This window comes from Lithobates pipiens, unplaced genomic scaffold (genome assembly GCF_037356315.1).
Source record: "Lithobates pipiens isolate NorthernLeopardFrog02 unplaced genomic scaffold, aLitPip1_a1.2 Scaffold_19, whole genome shotgun sequence".
In the NCBI taxonomy this organism is placed as follows: Eukaryota; Metazoa; Chordata; class Amphibia; order Anura; family Ranidae; genus Lithobates; species Lithobates pipiens.
This window is the reverse complement of record NW_027507764.1, coordinates 464,855,719-464,883,557: the sequence shown is the minus strand read 5'-3', so window position 1 is coordinate 464,883,557 and position 27,839 is coordinate 464,855,719. Positions and strand designations below refer to the sequence as shown.

At 44.5% G+C, this 27,839-nt stretch overlaps 1 protein-coding gene across 1 annotated transcript in view; it reads left to right on the top strand.

The window, feature by feature from the left end:
• The window catches only part of ARFGEF1 (ARF guanine nucleotide exchange factor 1), a 273,924-nt gene extending 269,356 nt beyond the window's left edge, over nucleotides 1–4,568 (top strand). The window contains exon 39 of the mRNA XM_077492840.1: nucleotides 3,213–4,568. Within this exon, the coding sequence (XP_077348966.1) occupies nucleotides 3,213–3,446 (234 nt within the window). The 3' untranslated portion in view covers nucleotides 3,447–4,568. The remainder of the gene's footprint in view (nucleotides 1–3,212) is intronic.
• The last annotated feature ends 23,271 nt before the right edge of the window (nucleotides 4,569–27,839 follow it).

Genomic DNA, 27,839 nt, shown 5'->3' with positions numbered 1-27,839 from the left:
AATTGTTATTGACTGGGCGATACTTGTGGGCCAATCCAGATGCGTGTGTTTTGTAAGTGCAGCAAGTCTTCTTTCTAAAGGGTTTTTAGCAGTGTATATATATATATATATATATATATATATATATATATATATATATATAAAATCTCTCCAAGTATAATATACAAATAGAAAAGGAAAAAATATGCTTTCCTAATCATACATCACATGTCACGGAGGAGTTAATAATCATGACTATTTTTGTAATGCTGTTACCTTCAGGTGAATGGACACTGAACAAAAACAGGGCAGGAATCCCTGCCCAGACATAACCACTCCCAGCTCAGTTTTTAACTAATGTTCTTAGGTGAGGGATGTGCCTCCCTGGGTCTCTCTGAAGATCTCTTTTGGGGTCTCTGATTCCATAACTTTGAGCTGTTCATCACACCCTTGGTAGGACAGAGATGGGCTTTATCTGGATTGATCACTAAGGCCAAGAAGGACAGTAACTGGGCCCTACATGCAAGAGCTGGAATGGCCCTTTTTATGTCTGCTGGTCATCACTGGACACTGCAGGTAACAATCTTGTGTGTACAGTGTACCCAGTAACTTTACTAGCAAGGTGTATAGGGGTCTAGGGCAGTGATTCCCCTGTAGAGGAGTCAAGCTGTGTCCCTGCAGGGTGCATGCCATAAACAGTGAAGACTGGGCCTACTGGACTAGTACATGCCTCTCAATACTATTGGTGCAGTCCCCCAGACAGGGTTTCCCTGTGTATGGGATGTTTGTAGAAAATTTCTCAGTGAGATGACATATTCTAGTGGTGGTGTGAAAATGGGGCGATCATGCACAGGCACAATTGTCACTGGTCCTGGGCACAGTACAGGTGCATTTTGCAGCCTCCTGACCCTGCGCAATGTGGGGACCCTTTGCACTACACCAGGCTTCAATCTGCATAGTACCATTCTGCCTCCAAGACTTTCACAGCAGCAAATGCCACTTTCATATTGCTAGGTACAACAAGCACTGGGACACTATTACTAGGGATAATTACCTTATAGGTGTGTCTGGATTAGTCTAAAACTCCTTTCAGCTTGGTGGATGCATTTTTCTCGGATTTACAGACCTTAACCCTCGGCAAGCCATATCCTTGTGCAAGCAGAGGGGTAGGGGGGAAGGAAAATAGGGGGTCCAAATAACTCGGGCAAGGAGGGACCTCCCTACAAAGTTTACATTGCAGTGGCTCCCCAAAGAGTCAGTTCAATTTAATTCTGGGATTGTTGAGGACCCTTGTAGGGTACCTGGACGACCTGTTCCTCAGGTAATAATCCACTCAGGAACTGATGTCAAATGTCCAGCAGTGGCTCAAATCTTGGAAAGAGTGCTATACCTTCAGAAGTCAGCACAATGTCTAAATTACGTAAGCCTAGTACTGCAGCATGGGCGATGGTACTTCTTGCACAGAAATATCGCCTGTCTCTTCAAGCCCAGATAGTCCTTGAAGTCATTGGGAAGTCCCTCATATGAGGACTTAATAAAGATGCTGGGGAAGACGGTAGCTGCCTTTGATGCAATCCCCCATGTCCAGTTTCATTCCAGGGCTTTGCAGCACAATATTGTATTGGTTTGGGACAAACGTCCTTGGATCTGCCAATACTTCTGACTCCCAAGACCAGATCAGCTCTGGAATGTTGGATATCCATGCAAATGTTGGATACAGGAAAATCCTTCTGTCTGTGTATTGGAAGGTCTTGAAGACAGATGCCAGGCTATCGGGCTAGGAATGTGTTTATGAGAACCTCTTGGTTCAGGGAATGTGGTCTTCAAAAGAGTGGAAATTGCTGATCAAATCCTGAAACTTTGGGCAATTTAAGTGTCTTTTCTACAGTGGTCAGTACAACTTTTGGTTCTCCTCACCAGGGTGAATTTGTACAATGCCATGGCTGTGGCATACATCAATCATTGAGGTGGGACAAGAAATTGCCTTCTTGGTTGTTCACCAGGATAAGTCAGGGCATTGCATCTTTTTATCCTAATCGTAAGCATCCTAAGGAAAAAGGTGCTTTACTCTGCAGATAATGATCAAGTTGTTTGAGTTTATCTGAAGTCTACAGCTTCATTTCAATGATCTGATTCCCCATTTGATCTGGCTGAATATCCTCATAAGGGCCAGGCTGCTTCTCAAACCATTATTAGTAGATGGATGTGTCAGGTCATTTCTCAGGCATATGGAATTGGGGGCAAGGTTCTTCCTTTCCCAGGCAAGGCTCATTCCACCTGGATTTCAGTGCTTCCAGGGCTATTTAACATCCATCATCTGTTCAATTTTGTAAGGTTGCCAACTGCTCTTCTCTTCACACGTTTATGAAGTTCTACCAGGTAGATGTTCATACCTCTGTGAACATCAAGGTTTCGTGTTGTTCCCCCCTGTTCTGATTTGGGCATGTTGGCCTTGTTGCCCACCCTCCTGTTCAGTGCTTTGGAACATCCTAAGTATTCATGAAAATTCACTCCTCTGTGTCCTGTGATGCATGATTAACCAGTGTCCATTTACCTGAAAACTGCAATATAACCCCAGTAGTCCTGATGATTAACTATTCTGTGATGTACTCCAAGAAAATGATTTTACAGGTATAACAAAAATGTTAATGTTTCCTGTTTTGACCTGTGATAATTGTAAAATGGCTAGTGCTACAATGGGTACACAGTATACATTTTATTCTGCTACTCATCCTTTTTATCCCAAGACATTCATTCTGTTGATTGTCATAATTTGTCATTTGTTTTTCTTGCCAACTTCTAATGGGGGATTTTTTACCAAGGCAGTACATTGGAAGAAAAAAAAAATTCATGAAAGGTTTAATTACTAAAAGAAGACTATAAAGATTTTTTAATTATGTCAACAAAAAAGAAAGGAGCCAATTATAGTTTATTTATGGGCTTGAACTGGGCCATTATGTCATAGAATTGTCGAACATGGAAGCAACTTTGTTATTACATATTTGTATGGTCAATCTCATGTATGACCAGAGACAGTCATCTTCAGTATTGTCTGATATTTATTGCCTGCACGAGTATACCGGAGATTGTATGCACATTCAGAATTGTCAGTTCTCTAAACTTGTTAAATCGAGCCTCTCTTGTACCTTTAAACAATGTATAAAAGATGAAAACTGATATATATAAAAATATAACTGCTCATACTAATGGTTTAATTTTCTATTTACTTGCAGTTTAAAGCTCATGCCTCCTGTTATTACCCCCTGCTGTGTGAAACCATTCAGTTTGACTTGATCCCAGAACTGCGTGCAATCCTCAGAAGGTTTTTCCACCGAATTGGGCTTGTTTTTAAAATCTCCCTACCCCCAGATCAGGACCAAGACAGGTCAGGACAAAACATGGAGCTTACCGACTTACCGTTCCAAGGGGACAAAAGACAGAAAGCCACCCATGAAGAGAACCTCTGAACCTGAAACGATTTTCTATTGTGATTTTAATGGTACAGCTGCTGAATATGATGCTTCATTACACTCCAGACTGTCTTGTAGTAGACACTGTCCCCTTACTGGATCATTTCTAGCACACAGCTGGATTGTCTTTGTCCAGAGCCCTAACTGCTGTATAAAGTACAGCAGATAAGGGGAAAACATGAAACCTATTTGCGCCATATAGAACTTGTGAAAGCTCTAATCTATAAAGGGGGTGAATGGCCGAATTCACCTCTCCTTACTAATCCTTTAGGATGGAAGAATTAAGCCCATACCACAGAGAAGAGTACAAGAAATCGGATGTTGCTATTTTATGTTGCACTCTGTTAATCAAAGAACTTTTAAACATCTGTGAAGTAAAACATGTACAGATGTGCAGGTCTGTAATATAAAAGATAAAACACTATATGCCGATCTTCCTGCGATATTTGATTTCCTCATTTCCTCACTGATTTGCTGCAGATCCCATTCTTTTATCATTTATGGAATGCACTAGGTTTTTTTGAGATTTAAAAGAATAAATATTTTTTTAGTTTTCTTTAATACTCTATTTTAGCCCTGATGTTACTGCTGCTGACTTTTCCAAGCAGAGGCTGACAATACTGCATTGACTTCTCTGTAAAATAATAGTAGGGCTTTGAATAAAATGAGCGATTTTCCTCTCGGGCGGCCTGGGACTTGAATCAGCATAGCCAAGTCTAGGTTGCATCTGCTGTTATTATAATGACAATGCTCCCTCGTTTGATGTAGATTTTACTCTGTACAGAAATTAATGTTAAATATATTAAAAGTAACAAATCTGGCTTTGGTTTGGCCTGTGGGAAACCTAATTTTTTGGGGTGGGAATGGAGGGGGGGATTATATCACTACTGTGAATTGTGCTTCAATGGTAACAAAACAAAGAAACAGATTCTTGTTGAGTATTCCTTCTTGCGGTGGATGTAGAATTATTATTGGAAAAAATGTACATGGTACAGATCTGTAAAGTTTTCTATGTAAAATTCTGTACAACTTTCTGTACTATATTGGTTCTCATCTGGTATATTCTAATCAGGTTATAGGTCAATAAAGTTTTTGAATTCTTTCATCATTGCAAACCAAGACAGAGTCCTGATGCCCTTCTTGTTTATCAGGGAGAAAGAATTTGAGCATGTGGATGTCTTTTGACCCATAAGCTGTTTTTTTTTTCCCTCTGAAAAGCTGTAAACTAAAAACCAGGCAGATTTTTTTTTTTAAAACTCTTTTAAAGTTTTGCATAGGTGTGATTTTTTGTTTCCTATTCTAGTACTATGACATGCTGCAGTTTTGACCCAAGTGACCATTTTTTGGACAGACCAATTTGCAATTTTACACTTTTATGTCGCAGCCTTCAAAGTTTGCAAAAAAACAACCCCTTCCTCCTCAACCATATATTTTCTGAAGCATATGAACTATAGAAGGTAGGGCTAGTTTTTTTTACATACCATGATAGTTTCCTAAATGTTCATCATGGGTTTTTTTATTTATTTTTTGTTCAATAAATTTTTATTAAATTTTTTGAGAACAGTTGACAAAAATAAAGAAGCACAACAGCGCATTTCATTTACGTGGCATAGGCAAAGTTGCACATAACCAGGCAATGTGCAGCAAAACAGCTCACCAAACACATGGATACAAAAGACAGTTAACATGGGATTCCTCCTCTCCTTTACAGCCAAGGAAGCTGACGGGTGGAAGGGTACTGGACATGTGTTCCATTATGACACCAGCTATTTGACAGTTGACAGTTTGAGAGCAAATGTACTTGTGATATCATTCATGGCATGCCTTGAATACAACTGTTTTGGGAAACAGTTCATTAATGTTGCGATGATCAAAATTCTTCAGCATCTTAAATCGCTGACCCAGAACAAGTATTTTAAGCATATGGTAAGGGCAAAATAAACCTATACAGTACATTTCTGCAATACATGCACGTTTCCCCGAGTCTTATTGATTTAAAGGCTATGGGAGTACAGAAAAATACCTGAAGATCTATTATCAGATCTAAATTCAGTCAGACACCATGGAGGTGGCATACATCAGTCATCAGGGATGAACTAGAAGCACCGCTGTTGCAAGGAAGGCATAATTTATCCTGTCTTGGGCATAACTTCTCATTCCAGGTCTTACCAGCTGTGTACATTCGAGGTGTGAACTGGCAGGCAAATCTATTCAGTCATCAGCTCCTGGACCTGAGAGAGTGGTCTTTACACCTGGAGGTTTTCCAGGATCTGTGTCACAAGTGGAGACACTGAATGTGGATCTCCTGGCCTTCAGGTTCAACAACAACCTGCACAGGTTTGCAATGAGTACAAAAAAACAGGATTTTTGACTTTTCGGAAAATCCTTTTCTTTGTCGCACAGTATGGGATACTGAACCTTTAACTATTACAAAAGTGTTATATGAAGTTACCCTGGCAAAAAAGGCAGCAGGGACCTCCCCCTGTGTACCCCCTCTTAGCTAGCCTTCGTTTTTGCTAGTGTCCATAGGTGATGAGATAAAACTATGATTCTATAATTTTACTGAATAAAACTCTGGTTCAGCCACATCTTGAGTGTGCCATCCAGTTTTGGTCATCAGTCTTCAGGACAGATGTTCTTAAACTGGAGGGTGTCCAGAGAAGGTCATTGAACAATGCTGATAAGGGGGCATGAGGAACAACTACAAACGTTAAACTTCTCCTTGGAGAAGAGACGCTTAAAGAGGGATACGATTACATTATCCAAACCTTTTATATGGTTGCTCTAGCATTGGGAAGTAACCTTTTACCCTAAGGTCTCGGAAGAAAACACGTGGCCTAATAATGAAGTTTGGCAAGAAGCCGTTCAATCTTAATCACTTCAGCCCAGAAGATTTTGCCCCTTAATGACCAAGCCATTTTTTCGCGATACGGCACTGTGTCGCTTTAACTGGCAATTGTGTGGTCGAGCGACACTGTACTCAAACAAAATTGACATTCTCATTTTCCCACAAATAGAGCTTTCTTTTGGGGGTATTTGATCACCTTTGCGTTTTTTTTGTTTTTACGCTATAAACAAAAAAAGTGACAATTTTGAAGAAAAAAAAACGATTTTTTACTTTTTGCTATAATAAAAATATTGCCCAAAAAAAAAAAAAAAAAATTCTTCATCAGTTTAGGCCAATATGTATTCTTCTACATATTTTTGGCAAAATAAATCGCAATTGGCGTATATTGATTGGTTTACGCAAAAGTTATAGCATCTACAAAATAGGGCATAGATTTATGGATTTTTATTTATTTATTTTTTACTAATGCGGCGATCTGCCATTTTTAGCAGGACAGACATTGTGGCAGACACTTCAGACACTTTTTTGAAATCATTGACATTTATACGGCGTTCAGTGCTATAAAAATGCTCTTTACTATTAGAGTGGTAAGAATGTGGAACTCCCTTCTATAGTTGGTGATGTAGGCGGGGGGGTGTAGATAAATAAAATAAAAAACTTAGATGTGTTTTTCAGTGAACACATTGTACAGGGATATTGAAAATGAAACACACACACACACACACACACACTCTCACTCTGACACACACACATGCCAGTCTGTAATGATGCTAACATCCACTAGGCCCTGCTGTAGACGCTACCTTTGGCGTCACCTGCAGCCTCAGGGAGCTTTGCAGGTCCAGAGCTGTGGTCTGCATGGTGCCCATCATGAAGGTCTTATATCTGCCCCCATCCCTGCATTTTCTGCAGGCAACCTGTAGTGGGTGGGCCTCTCCCACAGTTCTGCTCGCTGCACAATCCAAGTACAGAACCGTGATTAGGTCCCTACTTGTACAAGGTTACTACTTTTACAACTAGGCTTGCAAAGGCAAGTGATGCACATAAAGTGAATTTAATTCCCTTGAGGCTATAGAGCAGGGATATGCAATTAGCGGACCTCCGGCTGTTGCAAAACTACAAGTCCCATCATGCCTCTGCCTCTGGGTGTCATGCTTGTGGCTGTCAGTCTTGCTATGCTTCATGGCAATTGTAGTTTTGCAACAGCTGGAGGTCCGCTAATTGCATATCCCTGCTATAGAGGAATATACAGTGCCTCTTGAAAGTATTCAGAGCTCTTCACTTTTCCCACATTTTTGTTATGTTACAGCCTTATTCCAAAATTGATTAAATTCATTATTGTCCTCAAAATTCTACAAACAATATCCCATAATGACAACATGAAAGAAATTTGTTTTGAAATATTTGCACATTTATGGAAAAAAAAATGTAAAGATCACATGTACATAAATATTCACAGCCTTTGCTGTGATACTCAAAATTGAGCTCAGGTGCATCCTGCTTCCACTGATCATCCTTGAAATGTTTCTGCAACTTAATTGGAGTCCACCTGTGGTAAATTCAGTTGATTGGATATGATTTGGAAAGGCACACACCTGTCTATATAAGGTCCCACATATAACAGTGCATGTCACAGCACAAACCAAGCTATGAAATCCAAGGAATTGTTTGTAGACCTCTGAGACAGGATTGTATTGAGGCACAGATCTGGGGAAGGGTACAGAAAAATTTCTGCTGCATTGATGGTCCCAATGAGCACCGTGGGCTCCATCATCCGTAAATGGAAGAAGTTTGGAACCACCACGAGTCTTCTTATAGTGGGCTGCCTGGCCAAACTGAGCAATTGGGGAAGAAGGGCCTTAGTCAGGGAAGTGACCAAGAAACTGATGGTCACTCCGACAGAGCTCCAGTCTTTCTCTGTGGAGAGAGGAAAACCTTCCAGAAGAACAACCATCTCTGCAGCACTCCACCAATCAGCCCTGTATGGTAGAGTGTCCAGACGGAAGCCACTCCTCACTAAAAGACCCATGACAGCCTGGAGTTTGCCAAAAGGCACCTAAAGGACTCTCATCAGACCAAAGAATTTTGTTTCTCATGATCAAACAAAGATTGAACTCTTTGGCCTGAATGGCAAGTGTCATGTCTGGAGGAAACCAGGCCCCGTCCATCACCTGGCCAATACCATCCCTACAGTGAAGTATGGTGGTAGCAGCATCATGCTGTGGGGATGTTTTTCAATGGCAGGAACTGGGAGACTTCCAGGATCAAGGGAAAGATGAATGCAGCAATGTACAGAGACATGCTTGATGAAAACCTGCTCCAGAGCACTCTGGACCTCAGACTGGGACGAAGGTTCCTCTTCCAGAAGGACAATGACTCTAAGCACTGCCAAGATAACAAAGAAGTGGGTACGGGACAACTGTGTGAATGTCTTTGAGTGGCCTAGACTTGAACCCCATTGAACGTCTCTGGAGAGATCTGAAAATGGCTGTGCACCAACGCTCCCCATCCAACCTAATTGAAGTCGAGAGGTCCTGCAACGAAGAATGGGAGAAACTGCCCAGAAATGTGTGCCAAGCTTGTAGCATCATACTCGAAAAGACTTGAGGCTGTAATTGGTGCCAAAGGTGCTTCAAAAAAAGTGTTGCAAAAAGGCTGTGAATATTTATGTACATGTAATTTTTGGATGCATTGTATTTTATATGAATGTTTTTGTGCCTATCAGGCTGAGGAGCAGTCCTGGATGCCTTATCAGTGCATAGTATTTCTTCATAAGAGGAAGTTTGCCTTACCATCAACATTCTGGAACTCAGCGTGATTCGATTGTGTCTTCTGGCCTCTCTTTTTGTGAGGACACCTAATGAGATTCCAGTCAGACAAAGCTACTGTCATGTCATACATCAGTCATCAAGGAGGCAGCAGAAATTGCACCACTCAAAAGAAGTGGACTTCATCCTCTCTTGAGCAGAATTGCATGCTCCAACCCTGTCTGCCATCTATATTCCAGGTGTGGAAAATTGGCAGATCAGATTTTTTTCAGTTGTCAGAGGTACTTTACACATACCCATCTCTTATGTTCTGTATCTTGGAGGGGGAAAAAAAGACGAAATATGGCAGATTACCCATTTTTTATAATACACAAGCATACTAAAAAATCACTACGTTGACAATCCTCGCGGTTTTCATTCTGCCCATGGAGAGTCCCTTGTCCAATCCACATTTTTCCCCATTGGGACAAATGCTGACATCCTCCAGTAGATGGCGAAGTGCTGTCTACTAATCTTATCCTTAAATATATTTTTTGCACTGAATACTTCCACCTCACACCTCTGTACAACAGTCTATGATATTTTTATACAGTAGCGGCTGAGCACTGAGTCTTTTTCCACTTGACTTTGTTTCAGTGTGATAAATTGTTGACTTGTCAAAGTGGAGAAAGTTGAGTAAGAAGAAGCTGCCACATAACAAAGGACTAGACAGGGGCGTATCTAGAGAATTTGGCACCAGGGGCGGATTCTATATCTGGCCCTCCCCCCCCACAATGATCATTCCTGTATGCACTCAGCCCACCCACACACCTGTACGCACTCAGCCCCCTCATACATGTATGCATTCAGCCCACCCACACACCTGTACCCACTCAGCTGCCCCTCATACATGTATGCACTTAGCCCACCCACACATCTGTACGCACTCAGCTGTTGTGTAAGAAAAAAGCTGCCATATAACAAAGGAATAGACAGGGGCATACCTAGAGCATTTGGCACCAGGGGCAGATCCTATATCTGGCACCCCCCACACACTGATCATGCCTATACGCACTCAGCCCACCCACCTGTACGCATTCAGCTGCCCCCCCCCTCACACTGGTAGAGACGCAGCTGCCCCCCCCGCCTGCACATAGTCAACTGCCCACCCCCCTTATACACAGTCAGCTGTCCCCCTCACATCTGTACAGTCAGCTCCCCCCCCACCTGTATGCACTCAGCTGCCCCCCCCCCTCACACTTGTACGCACTCACCCACACATCTGTACGCCCTCGGCTGTTGTGTAAGAAGAAGCTGCCATATAACAAAGGAATAGATAGGGGCATACCTAGAGCATTTGGCACCAGGGGCGGATCCTATATCTGGCACCCCCCACACACTGATCATGCCTGTACGCACTTAGCCAACCCACACATCTGTAAGCACTCAGCCCCCTCATGTATGCATTAAGTTCACCCACACACCTGTACGCACTCAGCTGCCCCTCCCTCACACCTGTACACACTCAGCTGCCCATCCACAAACCCACCTGTACACATTCAGCTGCCCCCCCCCCCTCACACCGGTAGAGACTCAGCTGCCCACCCCTCCACTTGTACACAGTCAGCCCCCCGCATACATGTATGCACTTAGCTCACCCACACATCTGGATGCACTTAGCTGCCCCCCCTCTCACACCTGTACACACTCAGCTGCCCCCCCCCCCCACTCCTGTACACCCTCAGCTGCCTCTATTCACACCTGTACAGACTCAGCTGCCCCCCCCCCCACACTTCTAAAACACACACAGCTCTGCTTCACCCCCCCCCATACAAAAATAGCCCCCTTCCTTCACTTGTACTCACAGCCCCCATTGTAAGGTGATATTCATTGTCTCAGGTCTTGATTCCATATGTTGCTGTGAAAATATTACAGGAACTAATACGAGGGGCACCCAAACAAGAAGCAGCCAGAGGTGGCAGTATAGAGATTTATGTGAGCTCAATGACAGAGCAGCTGACTCGCACGAATACAGAGAGCCAGCATAGCTACAGACTGAGCAGAGAGCACCTCTTGTACCCGCCACTGCCTTGTCCCAGATGCGATAGCCTGCCTGACTCGGTCAGAAGTCAGTTGAAATTCTATCGGAACTCCATCAGCAAGACTGTCTGACCTTTTCTGCCGGAAAGTCCATTCGTGTTTACGCGGCATTAAGGGTATAACGCACTACAGGGTGTTATGCTTGGAATATTTTTTAAAGAGATGAGATCTGCCTTTATGACTCCTCCACCATATCGCACGTGGGGTTGTCCTTTTCTGCTGGTTTTAAGCCTACATTCAGCAGTGACAACAGAGGACCTATTGATATCCCAGATTAGCCAAAAAGTCTGAAATGTATATATAAAATGTTGGTTGATCTGACACAGATTACTGACAGACTCTCTGTGGGACCTCCATGATTGTCTGGATCTTCTGTTCCAAAGGTCAATGTTCCACACTGCGTCTTAGTCACTGACTTTAATAAAATGGCAGTTCAAAATGTAGTCCTAAAAGACAAGGGCCTGTATCCCTACCCTCTTAACATCTAGAAAGAGCTTTTGGCAATGTCTGCTGTGCTGGCCGGGAAGGGAGCTCCTCTCCAGGCATTGGTAGAGAGTGATGGGTGTCCTGGAAGCCACACATCAAGTCAAGCCTACTTTGTGATAGCAAATGGCAGCTTTAGCCTGGAACCATAGCAGGCCACGCACCTAGTGCGTTTCATGCCGCCAACCCCTGATAAACAACCCAACACCATAATTCCCCTCCACCAAATGATTTGGATCAGTGCACAAAGCAAGGTTAATGGATGAGCGAGTTTGAGGTGGAGGAACCTGTCTGGCCTGCACAGAGTCCAGAAACCGATGGAACACCTTTGGGATGAATTAGAGTGGAGACTTCGAGCCAGGCCTTCTCGTCCAACATTAGGGGCTGACATCACAAATGTGCTTCTGGAAGAATGGTCAGACAATCCTATAGACGCACTCCTAAACCTTGTGGACAGCCTTTCTTGAAGAGTCAAAGCTGTTATAGCTGCAAAGGGTGGACCAACTCAGTATTGAACCCTATGGACTAAGACTGGGATGCCATTAAAGTTCATGTGCATGTAAAGCCAGGCATCCCAATACTTTTATATTGTAAGTAAGGCATGTTTGCAACCTCAGTCCTCAAGTACCCCTAACAGGCCATATTTTGTGAATTTCTCTTAGATAAAATAGCTGTCCAAAATACCAAGCCATTGACTCTGATTTAAAGCACATGTGCAAGATAAAGGATAACCTGCAAACGTGGCCTGTTGGGAATACTTGAGGACTGAGGTTGAGAACTGCTGGTGTAAGTGAAACCCAAATAGAACACAGTCGCACATGTGTAACATGTGACTTCCAAATAATGTGGATTAACTTAATGTAATTCACACTCCAAAACACCACATAGTAAACAACTCACCAGATACCCATGGCCCTTTGTAATAGAAGGTCACAGTACAGCATAACCTTTTATCCAGCATTGCAGTTTTTATGTAGCCTCCAACTCTCTTTCAAAACTCCAGAGGTACTTAGTATCAAATGCTATCACTGTAAGGCAGCAGGGAGCCCAATAGAGCATCCTGGAGGATTATGGCATGGGTGAGGCTGAGGGAGGCTGAGGAGATGGTGGGAAGACAGAGAAGATTCATGCACAATGAGTCTTCTGGAAAATAATGTGTGCATGCACAGAAAAGAAAACCCAAGCAAGTCTGCGCAGACTAAAGAGGGAGCACAAGCCGTATCAGATACTAGGCACCAGTTTCAAAAAATAGTGATGCTCCTCTCCTCTTCCCTTCCAGCCCAAGACCAAATGAGTTGCAGCTGACGCCCCCTATAGAGGACTCCCTGGAGCAGGAAAGCACCTACCAAGCTCCCAAAAAAAAAAAAAAAAAAAACTGACTTTCCAAGTGATGGTCATAAGATGCATTGCTGTACCCCCCAAGCACGGTATGCTGGAGGCAGTTAAATAGGAATCAAGGGGCATGCCCCATCCAGTCCTTGCCCTTCCGATGAGCATACTTCTTAGGGACAGGGTTCAATGAGATGGGGGCACTGTGGTCCAGGACCTGTAAAACACTTTGTGCATAGGCCACATGTTACACCAAGGGTGTCTAGAAGAGTGCCTTAGCAGAGCCCAGTACCCTCAGAACACATTACAGGCTGGCCGGCCCTACTTCTTCCTCACAGCCTCCAAACTATGCCAAGGATCAGCCAATCAGAGAACTGCACAATTAACCCTCTGGAGGACACTAGCAAAAAGCTGCAGCATGATGGGATTGGGAGGGCTATACTAGGCTGCCTTTACAGCTTTATTTGCCAGTATCCAGTCACCTTAAGAAAGCAGCATAACCCTATGTACCGAAATAGTTTTTCCTTAGTCCCTTAATGTTCGATTAAAAAAAAAAATATATATATATATTGTTTAGTTATTAATATGCAGATGGACCCTCAGTAACATGCTTATAGACATCGGTGATGCTCCAATCAGGTCTCAGAATCTCCCAGGGTGCACTGTAAGTATAAACTCCAACTGTTAACATTAATGCTGAAGTTTAATTTGCTTATATTGTTCCTTTCCTGGTTCATTGACCCCTTCCCCAATTAACATGCTAATGAATAAATTAAATGAAATGGCTTTTTGTTGTTAGACCAGTGACATTATCACTAGGTTTCTCTGCTGCTCTATGCAATGCAAGCAGATAGTGGCTGGTAGGAGGAATGGCAAGGTGCTGTACGCAACTTACTGAACATTTCACTGCACCCTGCCTCAATACTCAATACAAGACTGCCTTAGCTAACACCCACCTTTGATGCTCAAGTTCCACGATTAAAAGAATTAAATTCCAATCAATGAAAGGGGCCGGCCAGGAACATAAGGCTTAAATGTAAAGACCTAGATGGTGCTGGACGTTTTCTAGCCAGGAGTGGGCTCTATTTGACTTGCTGCAGCTTCTAAAGCATGCTGTAAGAGGCTTACACTGTGCAGTGAAATCAGAGTAAACAATTTCAGTACAGCAAGAGCAGTCTATACCAGCGGTTAGGGATGAGCTTCGTGTTCAAATCGAACGTACGTTCAACTCGAACATTGGCTGTTCGTCCGTTCGGCGAAATCCGAACATTTTGGTCCGTTCGCGTCAAATTCGTGTGGCGCTCACGGCCCACAATGCACTGCGATGGCGCAGTGCATTGCTGGCTCATGATTGGCCAAGCATGCACTGTGACCCCGCATGCTTGGCCAATCGCAGCGCCAGCAGCGAGGAGAGCCATGATTGGCCACAGGCAGGATGCCTGTGGCCAATCATAGCTCAGGCTGTGTAGTGCACGCCCCACACTATATAAGGCCGCCATTGCGGCGGCCTCGTGTAGTGTGTTGGCGTCTGAAGCAGTGGGTGTTCTGTGTACCTTCAACACAGTATACACCGATCGTTTTCGGCCGATTTTCTATCTTGCTGTTGTGTAGTGGTTATTGTCTGCGTGCCCTGACCGCAGTATACACCGCTATATTCACCTCACCTATATAGCTAGTGATCTATCTTTTATAATAGAGCTTGCAGTCAGTAGTGTTAGGAGATAGTGCGTGCTGTCTGCGTGCTCTGTACCCAGTACATACCGCTATATCCACCTACATAGCTCTTCTCTATTTGAGCCCACTTGCCATCTGCAGGAGTTATTGGAAGTTGTGTGTGTGCCTCCAGCACAGCACAGTATACATCTGTATATACCCCTTTATCTCTGGTGTTCTCTGGTTATTGTCTGCGTGCCCTGACCGCAGTATACACCGCTATATTCACCTCACCTATATAGCTAGTGATCTATCTTTAATAATAGAGCTTGCAGTCAGTAGTGTTAGGAGATAGTGCGTGCTGTCTGCGTGCTCTGTACCCAGTACATACCGCTATATCCACCTACATAGCTCTTCTCGATTTGAGCCCACTTGCCATCTGCAGGAGTTATTGGAAGTTGTGTGTGCCTCCAGCACAGCACAGTATACATCTGTATATACCCCTTTATCTCTGGTGTTCTATAATAAAGGCATCTGCAGGAGTTAGTGGGTGTTGTGTGCCTCCAGCACAATATACACTACCCAACTGCTGTTTTACCCAACTCCCTTCAGGCCATTACCATGTCTGGAAGGCCAGCAAGGAGAGGCAGACAGGCGCGAGCCGATAAAAGAGAGCAAGCAGGCTCTGTGTCTAGAGACAACAGTGCTGGTCGTGGACGCGGTGCATTGTCATCAGCACGTGGCCATGGGACATGCTTGTCCTTCTTTTCGGCAGCTGGACATGTTGAACCGCAACATGCCAACGACTTGGTAGAGTGGATGACCAAGCCCTCTTCATCCTCCTCATCCTCTCTCACCCAGTCTCAGGGTAGTAGCAAAGCAGCTGCCAACGCATCGTCTTCCCTCCTCTCAATGTCATCATCAGTGACTCCTTCCCTAGACCCACCACGTCCTCCTGAGGAGTCTCCTGAACTCTTTGAGCACAGTGTTGGGTACATGCTCCAGGAGGATGCCCAGTGTTTTGTGGGCTCTGATGATGACACTCAGCTAGAGGAAGGCAGTAGCGTGAGCGCAGACAGAGGGGATGCTCAAGAAGGACAGCAATCTGGCAGTCATGTTCCACAAGCTGCAGCATACTGCCAGGTTTGCTACAGCGATGAAGAGGGAGGGGATGATGAGGGCACTGACTCCACGTGGGTGCCTGGAAGGAGGGAGGAGGAGGAGGAGGCACATGTCCAATGAGGCAGGATGCCCTCGGGGGGCCAGCTTAGGGGCAGCACACCGACTGAATCACACCGCAGAGCTCCGCCTGTGCAGAGCGCTGCCTCTGCGCGTTATTCTAAAAGTTCTTTGGTGTGGGCCTTTTTTGAGACGAGTGCATCAGATCGCACCGCTGCTATTTGCAACATATGTCTCAAGCGTATCTCACGTGGCCAAAACATCAGCCGCTTGGGCACCACATGCTTGACCAGACATATGTTGACCTGCCATGCAGCTCGTTGGCAAGCGTACCTCAAAGACCCACACCAAAGAACAAAGCGGACCTCTCCTTGCTCCTCATCAGCTGGCATCTCCAACCCCACTAGACCTTCAGTCCTCTCTGAAACCTGCTCTGAGAGGAATGAAGGTGTAGAATTAGGTGTGTCACAGCCAAGTGCTTCCGGGAACTCTGCTAGCGGTACACCCACGTCCGATTATAGCAGGCAAATGTCCCTGCCCCAGCTGCTGGACCGGCGGAAGAAGTTCACTCCCAGCCATCCACATGCCCAGCGGTTGAATGCTAGCTTGGCTAAATTTCTAGCACTTCAACTGCTGCCTTTTCAGTTGGTAGACTCGGCCCTCTTCCGTGAGTTTGTACAATGTGCGGTTCCTCAGTGGCAGGTCCCCAAACGCCACTTTTTCTCACAGAAGGCGATTCCGGCTCTCTACCGGCATGTAGAAGGCAATGTCCTTGCCTCGCTGGACAGGGCGGTCAGCGGTAAGGTGCATATTACCGCTGACTCATGGTCCAGCAGGCATGGACAGGGACGTTACCTGTCTTTCACGGCCCATTGGGTCACTCTTCTGGCAGCTGGGAAGGATGCAGGACAAGGTGCAGTAGTGTTGGAGGTTGTTCCGCCACCACGCCTCCAAAATGCTACTATTGGTTGTGACACACCTCTCTCCTCCACCCCCTCCTCTTCTTCTTCCTCCATGGCCTCTTCCAGTGCTCTGTCCTCAGAACCAGCGGTGCTCCGTAGGCGTTCCAGGGGCTACGCAAGTATGCAGGCAAAACGATGCCATGCCGTGCTTGCGCTGGTTTGTTTGGGGGACAGGAGCCACACTGGGGCGGATGTTTTGTCAGCTCTGCAGGGGCAGGCCGAGAGGTGGTTGATGCCACACCAGCTTAAGCCAGGAATGGTGGCTTGCGACAATGGTACCAACCTCCTCTCCGCCCTCCGACAGGGACAACTGACCCATGTGCCCTGTGTAGCTCACGTCCTTAACCTGGTGGTGCAGCGGTTCTTGGGCAGGTACCCCGGCTTACAGGATGTCCTGAAGCAGGCCAGGAAAGTCTGTGTGCATTTCCGCCGATCATTTAATGCCTGTGCTCGGCTGGCTGAGCTCCAAAAGGAGTTGAACCTGCCCAAGAACCGCCTTATATGTGACATGCCCACCAGATGGAACTCAACATTGGCCATGCTGCAGCGGCTGCACACGCAGCAGAGGGCCATCAATGAGTACCTGTGCGACTACGGCACCAGGACAGGGTCAGGGGAGCTTGGTTTTTTCTCACCACGCCAGTGGGGCATGATCAGGGATGCATGCACTGTCCTGTCACCGTTTGAGGAGGCCACAAGGATGGTGAGCAGTGACAGTGCATGCATCAGTGACACTGTACCTCTTGTCCACCTCTTGGAGCATACGCTGCGTGGAATAATGGACAGGACACTTGAGGCAGAACAGAGGCAGGAAGAGGAGGACTTCCTTGCCTCTCAAGGCCCCCTTTATCCAGACAGTGTTCCTGCTGTGCCACCCATCACACAGGAAGAGGATGAGGATGAGGAAGAGGAGGAGGAGGATGATTGTGTCAGCATGGAGGTGGAGGCTGGCACTCAGCATCAGCAGCAGCAGCAGCAGTCCTGTAGGGATGATTTACAGTCCCAAGAAACACGTGGACTTGTACGTGGCTGGGAGGAGGTAGCTGCGGATCATGTTGTCCTTAGTGACCCAGAGGACTCCGGACCGAATGCCTCAGCTAACCTACGCTGCATGGCCTCCCTGATCCTGCAAAGCCTGCGGAAGGATCCTCGTATTCTTCGGATCAAGGAGAGGGACCATTACTGGCTGGCCACTCTCCTTGATCCACGGTACAAGGGTAAGGTTGCCGACCTTATCTTGCCATCGCAGAGGGAGCAGAGGATGAGACATCTCCGGGAGGCCTTGCAGAAAGGTCTGTGCAACGCGTTCCCAGAGACTGGGAGGTTACAAACTCCTGGTCCTGGACAACGTGTTGCTGAGGCATCGGTCAGAAGGAGCGGTGGAGAAGGTGGCCGTCTGACTGATGCTTTCAGACAATTTTTTAGTCCGCAGCCCCAAGGTATGATCGGTTCCAGCACCCATCGCCAGCGTCTGATTTACATGGTGCAGGAATACCTAGGGGCAAGGTCAGACTTGGACACCTTTCCCACCAAAAATCCTCTGGCTTATTGGGTCTTGAGGATGGATCACTGGCCAGAGCTTGCACAGTATGCAATTGAGCTACTGGCCTGTCCTGCATCCAGCGTTCTTTCAGAACGCACCTTCAGTGCTGCTGGTGGCTTTGTTACCGATCACAGGGTGCGCCTGTCCACCGAATCAGTTGATTGACTGACCTTCATCAAGATGAATCAGTCTTGGATCACCCACAGCTACCAAGCACCTGAAGCTGATGTAACCGAATAATTTTTTTTGAAATACCACATCCCTTCAAGACTGCCTATGCTGATGCTGAGTGACTGTCCTGTTATGTTGATTGTCTATCCTCTTCCTCCTCCGCTGATATGTTGGAAGAACATTTCTGGTTCTGGTTGATGCCATCAGCCCAATTTTTCTGCCCCTGTTTAACAGGGGCGTTTAAGTACAATTTTTGATGCAATGCTTTGCAGCAGGGCTAATTCCTGCAATCAAACAAGAGTATATGGGAGAGGTTGCAGTGTGGTGGCACCAGCACCAGTGCCTAAGGCCCAATTTTTCTGCCCCTGTTTAACAGGGGCTTTTAAGTACAATTTTTGATGCAATGCTTTGCAGCAGGGCTAATTCCTGCAATAAAACTAGAGTATATGGCAGAGGTTGCAGTGTGGTGGCACCAGCACCAGTGCCTAAGGCCCAATTTTTCTGCCCCTGTTTAACAGGGGCGTTTAAGTACAATTTTTGATGCAATGCTTTGCAGCAGGGCTAATTCCTGCAATCAAACAAGAGTATATGGGAGAGGTTGCAGTGTGGTGGCACCAGCACCAGTGCCTAAGGCCCAATTTTTCTGCCCCTGTTTAACAGGGGCGTTTAAGTACAATTTTTGATGCAATGCTTTGCAGCAGGGCTAATTCCTGCAATAAAACTAGAGTATATGGCAGAGGTTGCAGTGTGGTGGCACCAGCACCAGTGCCTAAGGCCCAATTTTTCTGCCCCTGTTTAACAGGGGCGTTTAAGTACAATTTTTGATGCAATGCTTTGCAGCAGGGCTAATTCCTGCAATAAAACTAGAGTATATGGAAGAGGTTGCAGTGTGGTGGCACCAGCAGCAGTGCCTAAGGCCAAATTTTTCTGCCCCTGTTTAACAGGGACATGTAATTACAATTCTTGATATAATATTTCACAGGAGGGCCCCTTCCTGTGCCCTCCCAGAGTAACTGTGAGAACTTATAGTGTTGTGGCACCAGCACCACAACCACCAAAGGTCAATTTTTCTACCACTGTTCAACAATGGCATGTAATTACAATTCTTGATATAATCGTTCACAGCAGGGCGCTCCAGCGCCCACCAAGAGTCACTTTGAGGGCTTACAATGTTGTGGCAAAACCAACACCTTGTTCCGCCATTTCTGCAGAGCATATAGGACAGGCCCCTACTTTCAAACATCCAATTTACAAACATCTCCTACTTGCAAACGGAAGGAGACAACAGCAAGTGAGATGAAAAAAGATGGACGACAAAACAAATTATACAGGGGTGATAACCCTTCCCTATGTTTTCCAAAAGCTTTAAAATAGTTTTTTTGACTGGAGCTACACTTTAAAAATGTACCAGTTGAAAATTACAAACAGATTCAACTTAACACAACAAACCTACACAGTCCCTGTCTTGTTTGCACCGCCTGTATACTGCTGTTCTGAGTATATAGGGCCTGGGGGCCACACGCATTTCCTTTTTTTAATATGGGTACGGGGTTCCCCTTAATATGCGTACAAGACCCAAATAGGCTGGTAATGGGCAGGGAGGGCTACCCATGCCATTTTTCTCAATGATTTTCAACCATATTGCAGGAACCAGATATAACATTAAAACCGCAAGCAGTTTTAAATGGTGTTATTTCCGTTTAATGTCATTTTGTGCAGGGACTGTTCTAAACACGGGAAACACGTGGCACTTCACAGGCATACTACAGACACCCCCCAGGCACCATATTTAAAGGAATATTTCACTTTTTTTTTCACTTTAATCGTCATTAAAATCAGTGCTCCCGCCAAAACGGCCATTTTTAAAAACATTTTAGGCATTGACCCATGTCCCCTGGGGCAGGAGCCAGGTCCCCAAACCCTTTTTAGGACAGTATCTTGCATATTAGCCGTTAAAATTAGCACTTTTCATTTCGAACGTTCGAGTCCCATAGACTTCAATGGGGTTCTAACGTTCGTTCGAATTTGGGGTCCGTTCGAAAGTTTTGGTGCGAACCGAACCGGGGGGTGTTCGGCTCATCCCTACCAGTGGTTACCAACCTCCGTGAACCATTGATGGCCCACAAGAAAATTGTGTGTGTTCTGCCGTACAGCAGCATTGTGGCAGGTGTATACATCCCAATGTTGTTTCCAGTGTTGTTCTCAATACAGGCTGGCAGTTAATACTATCAGTGCACATTGATATCCGATGCCTCCTTTATAGTTCCGGCTCCTGTAAACTCAGAAGGAGGTGCAAGGAGTAGTGCAGAGAGCAGGGGGTGAAGGAAGGGGACTTGGAATGACAGCTGATCAGCCTGGGAGGCGGCATGGAGCACGAGCAAATGGCTGGATAAGGAGGTGAGATCCAGTGTGATGTAGAGTGTGGGGGGGGGATGTGTATCAGAGAGCCAGAGCATTGTGTGTGTAATGCAGCAGTGTGATCTGGGGGGGGGGGGGGGGGCATGTGTATATAAGGCATGTAAAATTCATGTTATTGGTCCGTGGGAAATTGTGAGTTTAGTGTTCCGAAAAGTTGGTCACCACTGCTCTATACAACTGTGCAGGACTGCTTTAGCCGAAAGCTCAGGCTTTAGAAAGAAAACAGGCAGCAGAGCAAGGGAAAGGGAGTGAAATGGGGAGACATGGTTTATGCATGTTCAGAATCAGTCCAGCAGACTGACAGCACATTCCGACCAATTTTAGCAAGAACACTACTACATCTTCCTATTTACACAGTTACATCAGTTATAAGGCTCCATTCACACTAGTGCAACTCCAAAGTTGCACGACTTTACACTCAATGGATCTATGTCGCACCAAAGTAGAGCAGGCAACTTTTCATAATTGCTGAGACTTAAAGTTGCACCAATTTAAACAAGTGCCATTGAAAAGAATGGCTGCGACTTGTCCAAAGTCACACGACAAGTAACGCAAGTGTGAATGGAACCTAGGGCAGGAAAAAAAGGCCATCCAGCTCAAACTGCATGTGTGTGATTTTTATTCTGTAACAATTCCCATATTCCTGTATATTCTGCTTCCTGAGGAAGACATGTAAAAATGTTGTCAACACTCTCAATACACTTCCTTGGGGATGGGCGTTCCACATTTTTACTCCTATACAAAAAAAACATGTTTTTCTTATATTATATAGATATACAGTATATCTTTTTATGGTAAAATTTTGCGAGTAAATAATATTTCTTTATAAATTTAGGTCAAAATTTATTCTGCTACATTTCTTTGGTACAAAAAAAAATCAGTGTATATTATTTAGTATGTGTGAAAGTTATAGAGTCTACAAACTATCGTATGCTGTATATATTTGAAAATTGATCAGTCCTTATGTACTAACTGAAATAATAATAAAAAAAAAAGTGCGCTTAACCTAAAAAAAAAAAAAAACTGCTGCAATCAAAAAATCCTTAAATAGTGAGGAAATAAATGTGATGAATAATTTAGAGCCCTTTCACACTGGGGCGGTGGGGGCGGTAGCGGTAAAGCGCCGCTAGTTATAGAAAGGGTTAAAAGTGCCTGTGTAGCGCCGATGCAGAAGCACTTTTGCAGGTGCTTCTGCAGTGCTGCCCATGCATTCCAATAGGCAGGGGTGGTCGAGGAGTGACGTATACAGCGCTTACAAACTGCCCCAAAGATACTACTTGCAGGACTTTTTCTAACGTCCTGCAAGCGCACTGCAGCCTTTCACACTTGGACTGCAGATGAGGCATTTTTCAGGTGCTATTTTTAGCGCTAAAGCCCCTGAAAAAGCCCCAGTGTGAAAGGGGTCTAAGATGCACAGTACTTTGACTGTCACAGTAAAAATGCGTAACTATAAACACTAAATGATAACCCAATATTATGTTAACCACTTAAGCCCCGGACCAATTTGCAGCCAAAGGACCAAGCCCCTTTTTGCAATTCGGCACTGCGTCGCTTTAACTGACAATTGCGCGGTTGTGCAACGTGGCTCCCAAACAAAATTGGCGTACTTTTTTCCCCACACATAGAGCTTTCTTTTGGTGGTATTTGATCACCTCTGCGGTTTTTATTTTTAGCACTATAAACAAAAATAGAGCGACAATTTTGAAAAAAATGCAATATTTTTTACTTTTTGCTATAATAAATATCCCCAAAAAATATATAAAAAACATTTTTTTCCTCAGTTTAGGCCGATATGTATTTTTCTATATATTTTTGTTAAAAAAAATTGCAATTAGCCATTATTGATTGGTTTGTGCAAAAGTTATAGCGTTTACAAAATAGGGGATAGTTTTATAGCATTTTTATAAAAAAACTTTTTTACTAGTAATGGCGGTGATCAGCAATTTTTATTGTGACTGCGACATTATGGAGGACACATCAGACATTTTTGACAAATTTTTGGGACCATTGTCATTTATACAGCAATCAGTGCTATTTAAATGCACTGATTCCTGTGTAAATGACACTGGCAGTGAAGGCGTTAACCTCTAGGGGGCAGTGTAGGTGTTATGTATGAAGTTATGTGTTTTTTTTTTGTAGGGGGCGTGGCCTGGCATGTGACATCACGGATCGTCTTTCCCTATAAAAGGGAACAGACGATCGGTGACAGCCACAGTAGGAAGCACGCGGAGAGGTTTGTTTACACAGACCTCTCCTCATTCTTCAGCTCTGTGACCTGATCGCGGGACACCAGCGGCGATCCGGTCCACTGGTCCCACAGTCACGGAGCTCAGGACCGGGTCGGGAGCGTGCCGTCGGCGGCGCTCTCCCGACCCAGGACTGGGCACTTAAAAAGCAACGTGCCTGTGCCCAGCCGTGCCATTCTGCCGACGTACATCACGTGAGGCGGTCCTTAAGTGGTTAAACTAAAGATAAAAAAAATCTGACAATAGACACAAAGTGTAAGTGCTAACAAAAAAGACCTGCTGCACAAGGGTTTATGTATTGAAATCAGATGTATCCAACAAGAAAAATATAAAATAGAAACAAAGTTCCACAGTTCATGTGTTCACAAAATGTATGTGTAAAAAGGGAAACACAAAGTTAGATTAGTGAATCCAACTTCCCACATGCAGTTCCAAATGAATGATCATGATGGGAATCGATTACTTCCAAATGAAGAAAAAATCACCACTTTGCTGAATAGATAAGATGAGCCGCCTACCACAAGGAATGATCCCACCTTGGAATCATGTACAGTATCTCAGAAAAGTGAGTAGACCCCTTACATTCTTGTAAATATTTTATTATATCTTTTCATGTGACAACACTGAAGAAATGACAATTTGCTACAATGTAAAGTAGTGAGTGTACAGCTTGTATAACAGTGTAAATTTGCTGTCTGCTAAAAAAACTCAACACACAGCCATTAATGTCTAAACCTCTGACAACAAAAGTGAGTACACCTCTAAGTGAAAATGTTTAAATTGGGCCCAAAGTGTCAATATTTTGTGTGGCCGCCCATTATTTTCCAGCACTCTCTTAACCATCTTGGGCATGGAGTTCACCAGAGCTTCACAGGTTGCCCCTGGAGTCCTCTTCCACTCCTCCCTGATGACATCATGGAGCTGCTGGATGTTGCAGACCTCGCACTTTGCACTCCTCCACCTTCCGTTTGAGGATGCCCCACACATGCTCAATAAGGTTTAGGTCTGGAGACATGCTTGGCCAGTCCATCACCTTTAACCTCAGCTTCTTTAGCAAGGCAGTTGTCATATTGAAGGTGTGTTTGGGGTCGTTATCATGTTGGAATACTGCCCTACGTCCCAGTCTCCGAAGAGAGGGGATCATGCTCTGCTTCAGTATGTCACAGTACATGTTGGCATTCATGGTTCCCTCACTGAACTGTAGCTCCCCAGTGCAGGCAGCACTCATGCAGCCCCAGACTATTACACTCCTACCACCATGCATGACTGTAGGCTAGACAAAGTTGTCTTTTTACTCCTCACCTAGTTGCCACCACACAGGCTTGACACCATCTGAACCAAATAAGTTTATCTTGTTCTCATCAGACCACAGGACATGGTTTCAGTAAGCCATGTCCTTAGTCTGCTTGTCTTCAACAAACTGCAGGCTTTCTTGTGCATCATCTTTAGAAGAGGCTTCCTTGTGGGACGACAGCCATGCAGACCAATTTGATGCAGTGCACGACATATGTCTGAGCACTGACAGGCTGACCCCCCACCCCTTCAACCTTTGTAGCAATGCTGGCAGCACTCATATGTCTATTTCCCAAAAACAACCTCTGGATATAACGCTGAGCACGTGCACTCAACTTCAACTTCTGGTCGACCATGGCGAGGCCTGTTCTGAGTGGAAACTGTCCTGTTAAACCGCAGGGTCTTGCCAATCTTATAGCCTAGGCCATCTGTATGTAGAGAAACAATTATTTTTTCAGATCCTCAGAGAGTTCTTTGCCATGAGGTGCCATGCCTAACTTCCAGTGACCAGTATGTGAGAGTGAGAGCGATAACCCCAAATTTAAAACACCTGTTCCCCATTCACACCTGAGACCTTGTAACACTGAGTCACATGACACTGGGAAGGGAAAATTACTAATTGGGCCCAATTTAGACATATTCACTTAAGGGTGTACTCACTTTTGTTGCCAGCGGTTTAAACATTAATGGCTGTGTGTTGAGGTATTTTGAGGGGACAGAAAATTTATACTGTTATACAAGCTGTGCACTCAGTACTTTATATTGTAGCAAAGTGTCATTTCTTCAGTGTTGTCACATGAAAAGATATAATAAAATATTTACAAAAATGTGAGGGATGTACTCACTTTTGTGAGATACTGTACATGTGTGTGAATCCTCCTAAATGATCCAATGGCCAGTCAGCTTCAAGATACAGTCAGGCTTGAATATCTCCTTACTCCCGCATGTCACATCAAGCAGAAAGGTAATAGAAGAGGCAAATAGTGCATTACTGTGTATAAAAAAAAACTGTTTATTAAATAAATAAAAAAGCACTTGCATCCAACAATCGAGCGATGTATGTTATGATCATGCTTGGCTGCCTGCATGGTATGTGTTAAAAATATTGTATAAATGGACAACTTTGTGTTAAAAACAAAAAACAAAACTTTTAACCACTTCCTGCCTGCCGGCCATAATATGACGTCCTTGACTTTGTGCGGGGATATCTGAATGATGCCTGAAGCTACAGGCATCATTCAGATATCAGCTTTTTCAGCCGGCAATTCCCTACACCATAAGAACGATCATAATGGCTGTTCCACTGCTTGATCGTTCTTACAGTAGCTACAGGCATCATTCAGATATCAGCTTTTTCAGCCGGCAAATCCCCACACCATAAGAATGATCATAACAGCTGTTCCACTGCTTGATTGTTCTTACAGGAGGCGAGAGGGGATGACATCCCCCTCCTGCCGCCCTCCGATGCTTCTACTGACTCACCGCTACGATCGAAGCCAGGATCGTTTTTTTTTTATTTTTTTATTTCAGGCTTTCCAGCCTAGAGGATATCTTATTGACCCCATATCTCACTGTAAAGAGGACCTGTCATGCCATATTCCTATTGCAAGGGATGTTTACATTCCTTGTAATAGGAATAAAAGTGATCCAAAAAAATTTTGGGGGAAAAAAAGTGTCAAACTAAAATAAATAAAGTAAAATGAACAATACATTTTTTTTTTTTTCTTTAACCACTTCCCGACCAGGGCACGACGATGTACGTCGACAGAATGGCACGGGCAGGCATATTGGCGTACAGGTACGTCCAATATTCGATGCCGCCCTGCCATCGGGAGCGCGCCGCCGGCGGTGTGCTCCCGCGCTGGTCGGGACCCCCGTGAGTCCGGTCGCGGGACCCGCGGACTCGATCGCCGCGGGCATCCCCGCGATCGTCTCACGGAGCAGCCGAATGGAGGAAATGCTGTGTAAACAACATTTTTCCATTCTGCCTGGCAACTAGTGACGCTGATCTCTGCTCCATGTGATTGGAGCAGAGATCAGTGTACACTAAATGAAAGCCCAACCCCCCCACAGTCAGTAACACTCCCCTAGGAACACTTAACCCCTACACTGCCACCCACTGGTTAACCCTTTCACTGCCAGTGTCATTTACACAGGAATCACTGCATTTATATAGCAGTGATTACTGTATAAATGACAATGGTCCCAAAAATGTGTCAAAAATGTCCGATGTGTCTGCCATAATGTCGCAGTCACAATAAAAATCGCTGATCGCCGCCATTGCTAGTAAAAAAAAAATAATAAAAAATTATTAATAAAAATGCTATAAAACTATCCCTATTTTGTAAACGCTATAACTTTTGCGCAAACCAATCAATAATCGCTTATTGCGATTTTTTTTACCAAAAATATGTAGAAGAATACGTATCGGCCTAAACTGAGGGAAAAAAATGTTTTTTTATATATTTTTGGGGGATATTTATTATAACAAAAAGTAAAAAATAATGCGTTTTTTTCAAAATTGTCGCTCTATTTTTGTTTATAGCGCAAAAAATAAAAACCACAGGGGTGATCAAATACCACCAAAAGAAAGCTCTATTTGTGGGAAAAAAAGGACGTCAATTTTGTTTGGGAGCCACGTCGCACGACCGCGCAATTGTCAGTTAAAGCGACGTAGTGCCGAATCGCAAAAAGGGGTCTGGTCTTTGACCAGCAAATTGGTCCGGTCTGAAAGTGGTTAAAGCGCCCCTGTCCCCGTGTGCTCGCATGCAGAAGCGAACACATACGTAAGTCCCACCCACATATGAAAACGGTGTTCAAACCACACATGTGAGGTATCGCTACAAATGTTAGACCGAGAGCAATAATTATGGCCCTAGACCTCCTCTGTAACGCAAAACATGTAACCAGTAAAAAAAATGTAAAGAGTCGCCTCTGGGGATTTTTAGGTAGCGAAGTTTGGCGCCATTCCACGAGCGTGTGCAATTTTGAAGGGTGACATGTTAGGTATCTATTTACTCAGCGTAACTTCATCTTTCACATTATGCAAAAACATTGGGCTAACTTTACTGTTTTGTTTTTTGCAAAGCACAAAACTTTTTTTTTCCAAAAAAAAATGCGTTTGAAAAATTGCTACGCAAGTACCTTGTGAGATAAAACGACCGCCATTGTATTCTCTAAAAAAATATATATATATCATGTTTTGGGGTTCTATGTAATTTTCTAGCAAATAAATTATGATTTTTATATGTAGGAGAGAAATGTCAGAATTGGCCTGGGTGCTCCAGAACGCATGAAGGTGCTCCCTGCATGTTAGGTCTCTGTATGTGGCCACACTGTGTAAAAGTCTCACACGTGTGGTATTGCCATATTTGGGAGTAATAGCAGAATGCGTTTTGGGGTGTAATTTGTGGTATGC